The 13,679-nt window shown below is 35.2% G+C and overlaps 1 protein-coding gene across 1 annotated transcript in view; it reads right to left on the bottom strand.

Moving 5' to 3' along the window:
- LOC111140648 (leucine-rich repeat-containing protein 9) overlaps window positions 1-13,679 on the bottom strand; it is a 104,620-nt gene that overhangs the window by 80,477 nt on the left and 10,464 nt on the right. The window contains exons 7-9 of the mRNA XM_022492847.1: window positions 9,046-9,201; window positions 6,352-6,548; window positions 5,320-5,451 (exon numbers count right to left, since the gene is read on the bottom strand). Coding sequence (XP_022348555.1) covers window positions 5,320-5,451; window positions 6,352-6,548; window positions 9,046-9,201 — 485 coding nt within the window. The remainder of the gene's footprint in view (window positions 1-5,319; window positions 5,452-6,351; window positions 6,549-9,045; window positions 9,202-13,679) is intronic.

Genomic DNA, 13,679 nt, shown 5'->3' with positions numbered 1-13,679 from the left:
GCAGTGAGGCACACATGGTTTGGCTGGCTCTGAAGGGGTTTGAAAAGGAGTTAGGCTAGTTCAGAGACCATACAGTGAAGGCTGCTGAATACTGGGGTGAAGGGTTTGAATATAATTTGGAAGGTAACAGGTTGCTATAAAAGGCTTTTGTTTTGTTTTAAACAATGCTGTGTAGGAAATGCCAGCAGGGACCACATAGGAAATCCTTTAGTTATCTTTACTGATTGATTAGCAAATACCAAGTGCCTAATGCATGCAGATCTAAGAGGAAGGTTCTGAGGCCCTGGGTGCAGGTGATTAGGGCCACTATGGAGAGGAGAGAATGAATGCAAGAGATACCATAGAGGGACTTGGCCTGACTGGAGGTGGAGACTGAGGGAGAGAAAGCAGTCAAGAATGGCTTCAGTGTTGATTGCGTCTGCATGACTGGTAGGATGGTAGTGCCACAAACACAAATGGAGGAGTCAGGAGAAAGGGTGGTTTGTAGATAGAAAACAAAAACATAAAGATTAAGAACTAAGAATTTTCACACTATTTTGTCTAATCCTAGCAGTAAACTTTTGTGGTAGATTTTCATTTTTTTCATTTTTAGAGATGAGGTTCAAATGGGTTAAATGACTGTTTCAAGATTATGTACATAGAGTGTAACCTAGGTTTTCTGACTCTAACCTTACTATGTATTTTATTACTTCACAGATGAGTTCTCTTTTGAATGTGTTGAGTTTGCCTTACCAGTTGGACATCCAGATAGCATCTACAGGACTAGAGTAAAGAAGAAAGACTATAACTGTAAGTAGTTTTTAAAAGTTCAGGAATACAAGAGACTAGCAAGAGAATATAAAAAGGAAATAGAAAATGTCTAAGTACAAAAACCAAGAGAGGTGAGGAATGCCTGGTTGGGTCAGTCGGTTAAGCATCTGCCTTCAACTCAGGTCGTGATCTCAGGGTCCTGGGATCGAGCCTCACGTGGGGAGCCTGCTTCTCCCCCTGTTCCCTCCACCCCCCACTCCACTTGTGTTTTCTCTCAAATAATTAAATAAAATCTTAAAAAGAAACAAAACAAAACAAAACAAGAGAGGTAAAGTTACAGAAGGAATGGTTAGCAGCATCAAGTATGGTAGAGGCTAGGAGAATGAGGGCCCATCATTTCACTGGGTACTGTCACTCATTCAGTGGTACCGGAATGTGTGAGCATCCCCAGTGGTGATATACATCATTGACTGAGATTGATTTACATGAGAGATGCCTACAATCATTCAATAATATCCAAATGACACACTCATTTAGCAAATGTAGAATGCATGTTTTTAAAATGGCTGTAGCTCAGTAAGACCTATTAAAATGTACTTCAAAATTCTAAATACTGTCAACTTATTTGCTGACTTATACCAATATCTTATCTGTATAAAACAAAAAGTTGAGTGGGGGGAGGGGTAAAGGGTGATGGGTATTGAGGAGGGCACACGTTGTGATGAGCACTGGGTGTTATACTTAACTAAAGAATCACTGAACACTACTTCAAAAACTAATTATGTACTATGCAGTGGCTAACGAACATTAAAAAAAAAGTTTATGCTGCTGTAACTCCCTGAAAGAGTACAGGAAGCACGAAATCTTTATATATAACAGTAGATTACTGAAAGTCATTATATACACAAAAGTGAAACTGTTAAGTGAGTATCTATGAAGTGATTCAGAAACATCAAATAGTAGTTATTATAGAGTTATGAATCCAGCCAGCCCTATGCTAGTTGTTATTACTTACAAGGTACATGAAACATTTTATCAGTCCCCAAGGAACTTATAGTTACTTATATATTATTTTGTGATGCTTTGAACTTATTTTTTTTAATTGTAAATGCTCTGAGATCTATAACCAGGTTTGAAGCTTCTCAAGCACAAGGACAGTGTCTTTTATGCCTTGGAGTGAGTCCTGACTTGACCAATGTTGTCTGCTCTCAGTGGCTAACTCAACTGGTAATACACAGGTAGATAATAAGAATCTATAATGATAATGCTACAGTGGCAAAAATCTACTCAACAAGGAAATCTCTATAAAACAAGGTCTTCTCTGAACTGAAAAATGTAGTCCTTTTATTTCATAAAATAAATGAAGTGAAGAAATAGCAAATGATACATAATTAGAAATCTGCAATGCTCTTTTCCTAAAGAAATAAGCAAAGACTATTTTGACACAAAATCTTTGTATTTGGGTTCTAGCTCTACTCTAGTACTTTTTATTTAAATCCTAAATCACTGATTTTAAAAGTATTAATAAGAGAAGCCAGTGCTTAAATAAAATAAGCAGACATGTAGCACATTGAGCAATTTAAAGCACATTAGTAGTTATTTCCTTTTTTTTTTTTTTTTTTAATAATCTCTACGCCTAGTGTGGGGCTTGAACTCAGGACCCCTAGATCAAGAGTCACATGCTCTTCCAGCAGAGCCAGCCAGGCATGCCAGTACTTAATTCTTAACATCCATAAAAAAATCACAGCTAAGGTGGCCAAGCTTGTGGTACACTAAAAGTAAAAAACAATCTTTCAAATTCTGCCAATATATATTTGATTTTCTTCTTAAAGTGGGTCAAGGTTATTCTTATTTAAACCAAGTAAACAATTGCTAATGAACATCTAAATCCATCAAAGCTGGGGTGCCTGGGTGGCTTAGTTGGTTAAGCATCTGACTTGGGCTCAGGTCATGATCTTGGGGTCCTGTGATCAAGCCCTGCATGGGCTCCTCACTCAGCTTGCTTCTCTCTCTCCCTCTCCTTTTGCCCCTCCCTCTCCCTTCCCCCTGCTCATGCTCTCTCTCTCTCATATAAATAAATAAATAAATAATTTTTTAAAAAAATCCATCAAATCTTATATACCATCAGGGTGACAAAGTTACCTAAATGGCTTTTTTTTTTTTTTTTTTAAGATTTATTTATTTGACAGAGAGAGAGAGATCACAAGTAAGCAGAGAGGCAGGCAGAGAAAGTGGGGTGGGGAGGTAAGGGGGCATGGGGAGCAGGCTCCCTGCTGAGCAGAGAGCCCAGTGCAGGGCTCAATCCCAGGGCCGTGAGATCATGACCTGAGCCAAAGTCAGAGGCTTAACCCACTGAGCCGCCCAGGCACCCCTCTAAACGGGTTTTTAGTAATTTTTTTTTTTAAGATTTTATTTATTTGACAGAGAGAGACACAGCATTGAGGGGGAACACGAGCAGGGGGAGTGGGAGAGGGAGAAGCAGGCTTCCTGAGCAGGGAACCTGATGCGGGGCTCGATCCCAGAACCCTGGGATCATGGCCTGAGCCAAAGGGAGACACTTAATGACTGAGCCACCCAGGTGCCCCTAGTCATTTTGCTTTTATGTTTTTTACTCTATAATCTACTTGCTCTGTAAAAAAGCCTCCTCCGCAATAAGTTATAAAAAGAAAAAAAAATAGTAAGAAACAAATCTATTTAGGTTGAGTGAATATAAACGAAAGACTAAAAAATTATATATGTACCCAACAGACAGACACCATGCAGTTTTTGCACTTAAAAAATCAAGGCCTTTATTTGTTTACATGGAAATTGGAATTAATACCTTTTATATCTTTGTACATAAAAATCAACTATTGTGGTTAACTGAACAGTGGTAACTGCTGGGCAAATGGATGCAAAGATACAAAAGGTCTTTTTCTCACTTGGGCAGACTTTCCCACCAATGTATCCCCAAGGCCCTTGAGAAGATTTTATTCACAGAGGTAAGAGCTACATATAGTATAAATCAGGGGCTTGTTTTAAGGTAATCCATAACAATCATGTATTTTTCTTTATACAAGGTAAATGCAATTTTTTCCATTTTACTCCAGAAAGGTCAGTATATTTTTCAACACTGACTGCAAGTAAAATCCTCTGGGATGATATATCAAGTCCATCTATCACTTTATGTGTTTCCTGATTTCTCTCCACACCCACATTTACAGTATGCTTCTAGGATTCTATGACAATCTTTGGCTTGTTTGTAAGCTCCCCAATTTTGAGAAAATGATTGCAGAAATGTGAAAGTTAAAGTTAGTGATATTTTTCTGCTGCAAAATTTTTCTTTCCCTTCTTTCTTCCTTCATTTCTTTCCTTCTTTCTCCTTCCTTCCTCCCCCTCTCATCTTCCTTCCTTCCCTCCCTGCTCCCTTCCTTTTTCTGTTCTTTAGAATCATTTCTTTAGTTGTATCCTCAAGATGAGGCAGCACAACCACTTCCTGGTTTTGTACCAGTAGGCTTCAATTTTTTTTTTTCACTGATACCTATTTTTATTTTTATTCATTTTTAAATTTAATTTAATTTTTTCATTATTCCAAGATTCATTGTTTATGCACCACACCCAGTGCTCCTTTCAATACGTGGCCTCCTTAATACCCACCACTAGGCTCACCTAACCCCCGCTCTCCCCTCCAAAACCCTCAGTTTGTTTCTTGGAGTCCACAGTCTCTCATGGTTCATCTCCCCCTCCAGTTTCCCCCAATTCACTTTTTCTTTCCTTCTCCTAATTTTGAAGTGTGTATGCCCATTTCCTGCTGCTTCTGTTTCTGGTGGCTCTCTCCATTTTTTATCTAAATGGGTTTTCCACCCACATTCCTAGCTTTTAAGTGTATGCCTTATTTTTTTTTTAAAGATCACTTTTTTTTTTTTTTTTTCAGATTATTTGACAGACAGAGATCACAAGTAGGCAGAGAAGCAGGCAGTGGGGTGGGAGGGGGTCTGGGAGTGGGGAAGCAGGCTCCCTGCTGAGCAGCGAGTCCGATGTAGGGCTCTCGATCCCAGGACCCTGGGATAATAACCTGAGCCAAGGGCAGAGTCTTTAACCCACTGAGCCACCCAGGCACCCCAAGTGTATGCCTTATTTTAATTCACAAAGTCCATGTGCACCCTGACTCTAACTAACTCTAGACAACTGGTTTGACTGTGACTATGGACCTGCAGGAAATTTGCTAGGGAGGCTCCTCCAGTGTTTACAACCTGCTGTGGCCAATCTTGCTTCTGCACTCCTTCTCTATTCTAGCTTCTCATACAGTATTCAGAATCCAGGCTTGTATCTAGTCCAGAAATGAACAGTGTAAACATATGTAAAATTAATACTTGGCCATAAACTTTTAAAAATTGTATTCTGGCAACAGAAAATGTATTGATGGCAAAATAGGTAATGGCCAATTTCCAGTGGATGAATATTCTATATGATAAGTTTTTTTGAAAATTGCATATCTTGAGATTTTATAAGTTGGTATTTTGGTTGATGATCTATCTTAAGCACCAAAAATTATTTTTAAAGCTGTAACTAAATTTCAGATAGATTTACCAGTCATCAGATCGAGTGCCTTCTTCAAAGTGGATATTTCCCACAGTTTCCAACTCAATTAACAAAAATGGGATCAATAATCCATGACTTTTCTTCTTTTGCTTTACTTCAACACGATAAATTGCTTCAATTCTATTTAAAAAAAAAAAAAAAAAACCAACAAAGCTATTAGAAACACTTAAAAATCACAATAAAATTAAAATAGATTTTTTTTTAATAGCTGATGTGAAAATATAGGCTTCTGTCAATGGATAAATAAAGCCTGGTGTTAACAGTTAAACCAAGGAAAAGATATTCTATTTCTGACAATTAAAATCACTTCAAATTATGTTAATTTCAGAATATGTGGAGGTTAGAAGGCTGTCCTGGCTCCACCACTTATGGCTCTCAGATCTTTTTTATGCTGTAGTTTCTTAGTAAAATGGCAATATTAATAGTACCACACCTGCAAAAGCTTTTTTGAGGATTATATGCAAAATTCTTGTAAAGCTCTTAGCAAAGAATTTGGCACAAAGTAAGAACCCAATAAATGTTAGTTATTATTAGTAGTAGTAGTATTTATAGGGCAAACCTACTTAACCATTTAGTGCCCTAGTAAATAAAAAATTTACAGTACTTACTATGTCTTCCTGTTTTATATTTCTAGTTGATATGCAACCAGAGTTTGTTTCTACATGATTCCGGACAACTGTGTATATGCTTTGCTCAGTCAGATCTATGTGGTGAGTTTTCTGCATCAGTGGCATCTCTGTTTTTAGTTTGCAAACACCATAGCAGTGATGTGACAGGAAGCCAGTTGGGGGAAGTTCGCTATGCCTAAGTAAGTATTGCCTCTGGAAAAACAACATGTGTCAGCTTTGAACCAATGATGTCTAGCTCTACTGGGAACTGGACTGGAAACACATTCCATGTTTTCCTTCGTAATATAATTCTTTCCACTCATGAAGAAAGGAACTGAGCTCAACTGATAGCCTAGAACATTCTATTCTCTCATTTTCAAATTTGAACAACTAGATAATTCATAAAACATACTCATCTAATTTTTTGTTCCAGAATGTTACCCTTTCATTCAAGGCATTTAGTTTGGTCAATATCTTCTGTTGAAGATTTGGTTCTTCTGTGACAGTTTCACAGTTCTTTGATTTTTCAAGTTCAGTTACTTCATTGTTATTGGATCTATCATTGTGCCCTTTGCCAGATCCCTTGAGTTCAGCAAGTTCCCGTTCCAGCTGTTGAAATCAGTGTGCCAGAGAGCAAAACTTTTTAGTGGAATTATTAAATATATAGTTAGTTTAAATTAATAAAATAAAAATCTAGATAATAAATAGGCTAAAGTTCATAAAAACATGCTAAATGGGTGATTACAACCTGGGTACAAGTTTAGTTAGCCAACTTATCTTGACCAAGGGACAGTCTTAAATACTTCAAATGTGGCAGTTTTTTAAATTGACAATGAGAAAAGCAAATAAATGGATTTTTAAATATTAAGTGACGGGTTTGTTTCTATTATAAAGCCAAAGTAAAATTATAACAAATACTGGTTTTGGTATAAATAAAATACCTAAACTTCAAATTAATGACTTCTATTCAATTTTTCAATATTTTTTTAAATACTTTGATATTCTGGGAAAAAAATCAACCATAGCATATGTACAAAACATGTATATAGGGATGCTTATTTTTTCTTTTTGCCGCAGTCTCCTATATATGGCTCAGCATAGCAAGGTCTTTGTCTAAAATTTTGATATTTTGTTTTTTCTTGTTCATAATGGGCTTTGTTGGCATTCATTTGCATTTTTAAAAAATACTGCACTAGGCATGATTTATTGTGGTTACTGAGGTTTTTAGCACACAGATACTGGGCCCACAGTGAGTGCCTCACTTGTCTTGCCTTATCTCTGCCTTGCAGGATTTCAAGATAAATCGTGCTATACATGGAGAAGTGTATATAAATAGAAATTAACTAATTATCTGTTCTCCCCCTCTATAATGGCTATATACAGCTGTTAAAAAACAAATTAAGCATATTTATAAAAATGTCTGTAGTTTATCTTATCTACAGGTATTATTTTTCACATTTGCAATCTTACTTAATACATTCATTTCCACATAAAAGTAGATATAAAATGATTTCCATATACTGGTTCATTTTTTTATTCAAAAATAAATTCTGTTAATGTTTCACTTTAAGGATAAATTTCTATTATACCATTAATTAAAACCTGCTTATGTTAGAAATATATAACTTATGTTCTATAATTAGTGATAATTAATGTATTTATAAATATTAAATCTATTTATTTATTTATTTAAAATATTAATATATTTAAAAGACTTGGGTTTTAATGGTAGTATACTATTCTATCTTAAGAATGAATAATTCTTCCTCTCTGGTTAAACATTTAGGCAAGTTTCCAGTTTTTTGTTGTTACTAATAGTACAGTGATCAATATCATATCTATGTAAATATTTATCCAAATCCTTAGAATAGAGTGCTATACATGATTTATTAGGTCAAATGCTACAAGCGTTTTCAGGCTGTGAATACATGTGACCCAAATTATGTTCCATTGTTGATATAGTAGTGTCATACACCTCTTCACCAGCCTGAGTACTATGATGTTTTATACTTTGACAATTTTATAGGCAAAAATGGTTGTTATCTTAATTCACATTTGGAAAATTCATAATCAAGTTGAGCTCTTCTTTCAAATGTTTATCAGTCATTTTTTATTTCTTCTTTTGTAAAATTAAAATTTATGTGCTTTGCTTGGTTTGTCTATTTGAATATTTGCTTTTTGTTTTACTTATGACTCTTTATACTAAGGATATCACATCTGTCCAGAATGTATGTTGAAGACATTTTTCAGACTGTCATTTATTGTTTACTTTTATTAATGATGCTTTTTAAGTACAAAACGTTTTACTTTTACTTTTTGCAATCGAATCTACACTCTGTTCTTTTGTCATTTCTAGTATTTCTTTTATTCGGCAGGCTGAGGTCATGTAAACATATTCATTTATATATTCTTCAGTTTCTTCAGGTTTTTAAAATTTTTACATTTTAGTTCTTTTTTCCCCACTGGCATTTATTTTTGGTGAAGCGTAAACTAAGTCCAATTCCCCTACTCCCAAATTGTTTATGTTTTTGATACCATTTGTTGAATGATTATATTTTCTTGCCTTTAAAAAAATACAGTAAGTTCTAATATATACAAAGTTTCTATTTTGAGGTTAATAATCCTTAATTTTTCAGAGCCTACTTTTGGTAAAGGAAATCCAATTTACTCCAAGTTAAAAAAGCACACATAAAATAACTACCAAAGTATAGCTTGATTTAAAGTTCCTACCTTGTCTTTATATCTTAATAATATTAGTAAAAGGGGTATTTTAGCACTTTAGGCAAAAATATGAATTTTGAGCACAGCCTGAAGGTGTCTAATAAAAATGCAGCAGAAATAACTCTAATAGATCTTTATAACTTTTGGAATTATATTGAATTACTCAGCTTTTTAAAATGTTTATAAATTAACAAGCCTGTACCTTTTTATGGTTGCAGACTTCTAAGCACACAATGAAGTTTAGTCAAGCAAGTGGAATAAAAAATTTGGGGGCAAACTTGGAAGTATTAATGAAAACATTATATATCTAAAATTTAAAAAGTAATGCTGTCTTATCACCAGTTTTCTTAAGCTATGGCCACTGAAATTTTATATTAAATCTTACATTTTTTTTCACAAAGCTAAATAATTTTATGCGTTCTTCTGGCAACTTCTGTAATTTGCATTTTCGATCATTCAGTTTTTCAAGGTCTTCATTAAGATGCCTCTGAACAGTTTTTATACGCATATTATAATACATTATTTTTTTCATTGCTGTGGTCTAAAAGTAAGGGGGAAAAAACACAAAAAATCAGCTGGAGCAAAAAACATTAAAAGTAATTATTAGTGGCATTACGGGAGTGTGATATGTTCTATATAATCCACTGGAAAGTTTTGCATGCGCATTTGCTAATAATGATGACAGTTGAAATGAAAATGGCTACAGAGTGCTATGTTTAAACTTAATAAGCAAAATATAAAATTCCAAAGATTTTCTTTGTGGATAATATTTAAGTGTGAGGCATATTCACATTTATTTCGAAGATGACAATGTTAAGAGCCTCCAGATAGAATTCAGTTTATAAAATCATATCATTTTGCAAAAGAAGCAGTACTACTGAAGCAAATACGTAATTACATTATCCCTGTTTGATTAATTTAGGGAAAAATACATCAAAAAGCATTAAAAGCAAATGTAACATTATCCAATTGAGTTTTTTTTGTTTTTTTTTTTTTTCAGTGAAAAAAAAAAGGGGGGGGGGATTTTATTAAAGCACGGCAACAGGACCCCTCAGGCAGAAAGGGCTGTATTCTAAGTGTGAGGAATGACTGATTCTATAGGTCTTTTTTTTTTTTAAATCCTATATGGGGGTACGGAGGTGATGTTAGGACTCCAGGAAATTGAGCTTATACGTTTCTGAAGGTCTGACTACTCTTAAGATTGTGCTTTTCTTGTAAAATCTGTGATCTTTATCAAGTGACCATTTACTTTTTCCTTCCTTTGTCCTTGGGCAGTCCCGAGTGTCTAAGAAATGTCCCATGTACCCCACTCTCATCTTGCGGGGAGGGAGATTCCAATTGAGTTTTTAAACAGATGGTTAAGAAATCATGGATTTGATGGTTTTTTCCCCCAATTCTCTAAAAGGATGCTCTAAATAAACTTGTTTTAGATTGAGCAAATGATTAAGTTGTCCATCTACCCATTACCTAGAATACCTTAATACCAATGGATCACCCAGTTATTAATAAATACATGATGATAAATAGATTAAATCTACTATTGAAAAATACACCAGCTATGCTAATACAGCTAATACTCATAAGCAATATTAGTCAAAAAAAAAAAAAACTAGCTAAGGAAAAAAATAAATCAAATGCACTATTAAATGTGACCTAGATTTCACTGTTTACCTGAAATAATGAAGGCATTTCTCTTTATTAGGAAAACTGTACCTCAATTAATGTGGAAGCCTTGTACACCATTCTGGACTAGATGCAGGCTGTTGTTATGTGATTTATTTGGTACTGTGTGGATCATCAAAATCCCAACAGAATTATTTGATGTAAAAGATGGAATAGACTCAAATACATGGCATGATGAACAGGCCAAAAGAATTCCCTTGCCCATGCATATTATGAAGTTCTGAAATTGAAATGACTAAATTCCTCTGCAAAAAATAAGGCATTAATAACACAGAACGCTTCAGGGAGGGAAAAAGTGTTTTAGGATGATTAAGGTATTAAAAATCCCCGATAAAGAAGAGCTTATTTTGGAAGTGCAACTGAATTAGAAGAAAAAAGGGAATGGCAAGTAGTGTTTCTTAATTTTTGACTATTTGGAGAAAATGGAAAATCCAATAAAGAATGCTTTGAGTCAGTGGCAGCTAAAAAAATTTCTGTTGAATTCTAAAATGAGAGAACATGAATAGAGATTGGACTGCTACATAAAATATAAGATGCCAAGTTAAATTTGAACTTCAGGTAAACAGTAAATAATGTTTGAGTATAAGTGAATAAGTATGACTAAGTTTAAGAAGTATGATATTAAAACATTATTTGTTGCTTATCTGAAATTTAAATTTAACCTGGGAATCCCTTAAGTGGGGGGACAAAAAAATACTGCTTTTCTTTAGCTTTTAATCTTTTTAAAGGTTTTATTTGAGAGAGAGAGCAAGAGAGAGACAGAGAGCCCAAGTTAGTGGGGGGTGGGGGAGACAGGGGCAGAGGTACAGGGAGAAGCAGAAACCCTGCTGAGCAGGGACCCTGAGATCATGACGTGAGCCAAAGGCAGAGGTTAAGCCAACTGAGCCACCTGAGCACCCCTAATTTTTATTTTTGAATAATATACTCATGTTTTAAACATCAAAATAATTGAAGCGTGTACAATGAAAAGTCTACTTCTCACACCTGTTTCCCATCTGCCCAGTTGCCCCCACCTTCCACAGATATCTACGGATTTCAGTTTCTAGTGTACCCCTGCACAGTTTCTTCTACGTGCTTCTATATTTTATTAAGAATATACCTATGTCTGACTGACAGAATGGGAGAAGATATTTGCAAACGACATATCAGATAAAGGGCTAGTATCCAAAATCTATAAAGAGCTTAGCAAACTCAACACCCAAAGAACAAATAATCCAATCAAGAAATAGGCAGAGGACGTGAACAGACATTTCTGCAAAGAAGACATCCAGATGGCCAACAGACACATGAAAAAGTGCTCCACATCACTCAGCATCAGAGAAATACAAATCAAAACCACAAGGAGATACCACCTCACACCAGTCAGAATGGCTAAAATTAACAAGTCAGGAAATGACAGATGCCGGCGAGGATGTGACGTGCACCAGAATGTTTATAGCAGCAATGTCCACAATAGCCAAACTATGGAAAGAACCTAGATGTCCATCAACAGATGAATGAATAAAGAAGATGTGGTATATATACACAATGGAATACTATGCAGCCATCAAAAGAAATGAAATCTTGCCATTTGCGACGATGTGGATGGAACTAGAGGGTATTATGCTTAGCGAAATAAGTCAATCGGAGAAAGACAACTATCATATGATCTCTCTGATATGAGGAAGTGGAGATGCAACATGGGGGTTTGGGGGATAGGAAAAGAACAAATGAAACAAGATGGGATTGGGAGGGAGACAAACCATAACTGACTCTTAATCTCACAAAACAAACTGAGGGTTGCTGGGGGGAGGGGGCCCGCAGAGTGGGGTGGGGATATAGACATTGGGGAGGGCATGTGCTATGGTGAGTGCTGGGGATAAAATACATTATATGTTTATAAAAAAATAAAAAATTTAATAAATTGGGGGGAAAAAAAGAATATACCTATATCTGGATTTAGGAACATACATTGTGAGATTTTACTATTCCTGAACTCTTTCAAAATCACTTACAGTGTTACAACAATAAATAAGAGTTATCAAACAGAGTTTTTTTGGTCCGTGTTTGAGGGTATATACTAACACTTTGGAAAAGCGGGGAAGACTATGTTGCAAATTGTAAATACGTGGCAAACTGACTTTGTAGGCTACTATACTCAATTTGTAGGCTACTATACTCAATTTGCTTTTTTGTGTTTGGACTTTTGAGAATGTCGAACTCATTTTTCACTCAGTTCCACTTTGGTAGAATTACTTATTTATTACAGTAAGAAATTTTTTTAATAGTCTAACTGTAATGTTAAATCCAGTCGCATGTTTATACTAACAAAATTCGTTCCATTTGCTTCTTTGATTACCAAAAAGAATGAAAAGTCATAGGCTCAACTATAGTTTCATAGTAATTACTTTTATAGTATTTAACAATTAAAATGGGTTTTATGCCCATTAACTCACTGCATCTCTACAATAACAGGACAGGGACTATTTTTATTATCACTATATTAATAGTGCAGAAAACTGAAGTTTGGGAAGGGAAAGGCCTTGTCAAGTGACTGGTTGCAATGGATACAACTGGAGCTTGAATCCAAGTCTTCTGTTTTGAACTCCCATATTCTTCCCTCTTTCCCATGCTGACTGACTCCATGGTGATCCTCCTGACTTTACTTGTCACTTATAGTTTACACAAATGACTCACAGTCATGGGTGAAAATTTGAAGAATCAACAGTACTCTCTGCTCAAGGGCTTATCACAGTGGAGAATTGCTACAACCTGGCACAACCTGTCTTCTTATGAATGGTAATGAAGAAAAAGTATCTTGGGAATCCATACGCAATCCTTAAAATACTTTGAATTTGAAAAGTCATCTTGATCTAAATAAAAACCTGAGCTATATTATATATCTTATTTTTGCCTTAAAAGGGTAAAGAAAGAGAAGATATAAGGAACTATGTAACAATTCCTTATTTTATTCTTTTAATGATAGTACTTTGACATATACAAGACTAAACCAAATGTTATGACAATCTTAGGCAGAATGTCAAAAGAACCTCTCTTACTTCTCCTCTTCCATCTCTTCTCCAGGTTCCTCTTCTCTCCCCAGTCTCTAACACCCAACCAACACAGTTCCCCATTTACACCATTCCCTGGGTGATTTCTCCAGTCCCTGGCTCTATGCACCATCTATCTGCCTTCAACTCTCATATTTGTATCTCCAACCCTGGCAACTCTCTTAAATAGCAGACTCATATACCCAACTACTTACTGAACATATCCTCTTAGATGTTCAAAAGACTGAACATCAAAAGATGTTCAAAAGATGTTCAAAAAAATTTACATGCCTAAGAGGCACTTGGG

This window comes from Enhydra lutris, unplaced genomic scaffold (assembly GCF_002288905.1).
Source record: "Enhydra lutris kenyoni isolate GAN:26980312 unplaced genomic scaffold, ASM228890v2 scaffoldscaffold4, whole genome shotgun sequence".
Taxonomy (NCBI): Eukaryota; Metazoa; Chordata; class Mammalia; order Carnivora; family Mustelidae; genus Enhydra; species Enhydra lutris.
Note: the sequence above shows the minus strand (reverse complement) of the source record. Positions and strands in the feature narration are given on the sequence as shown.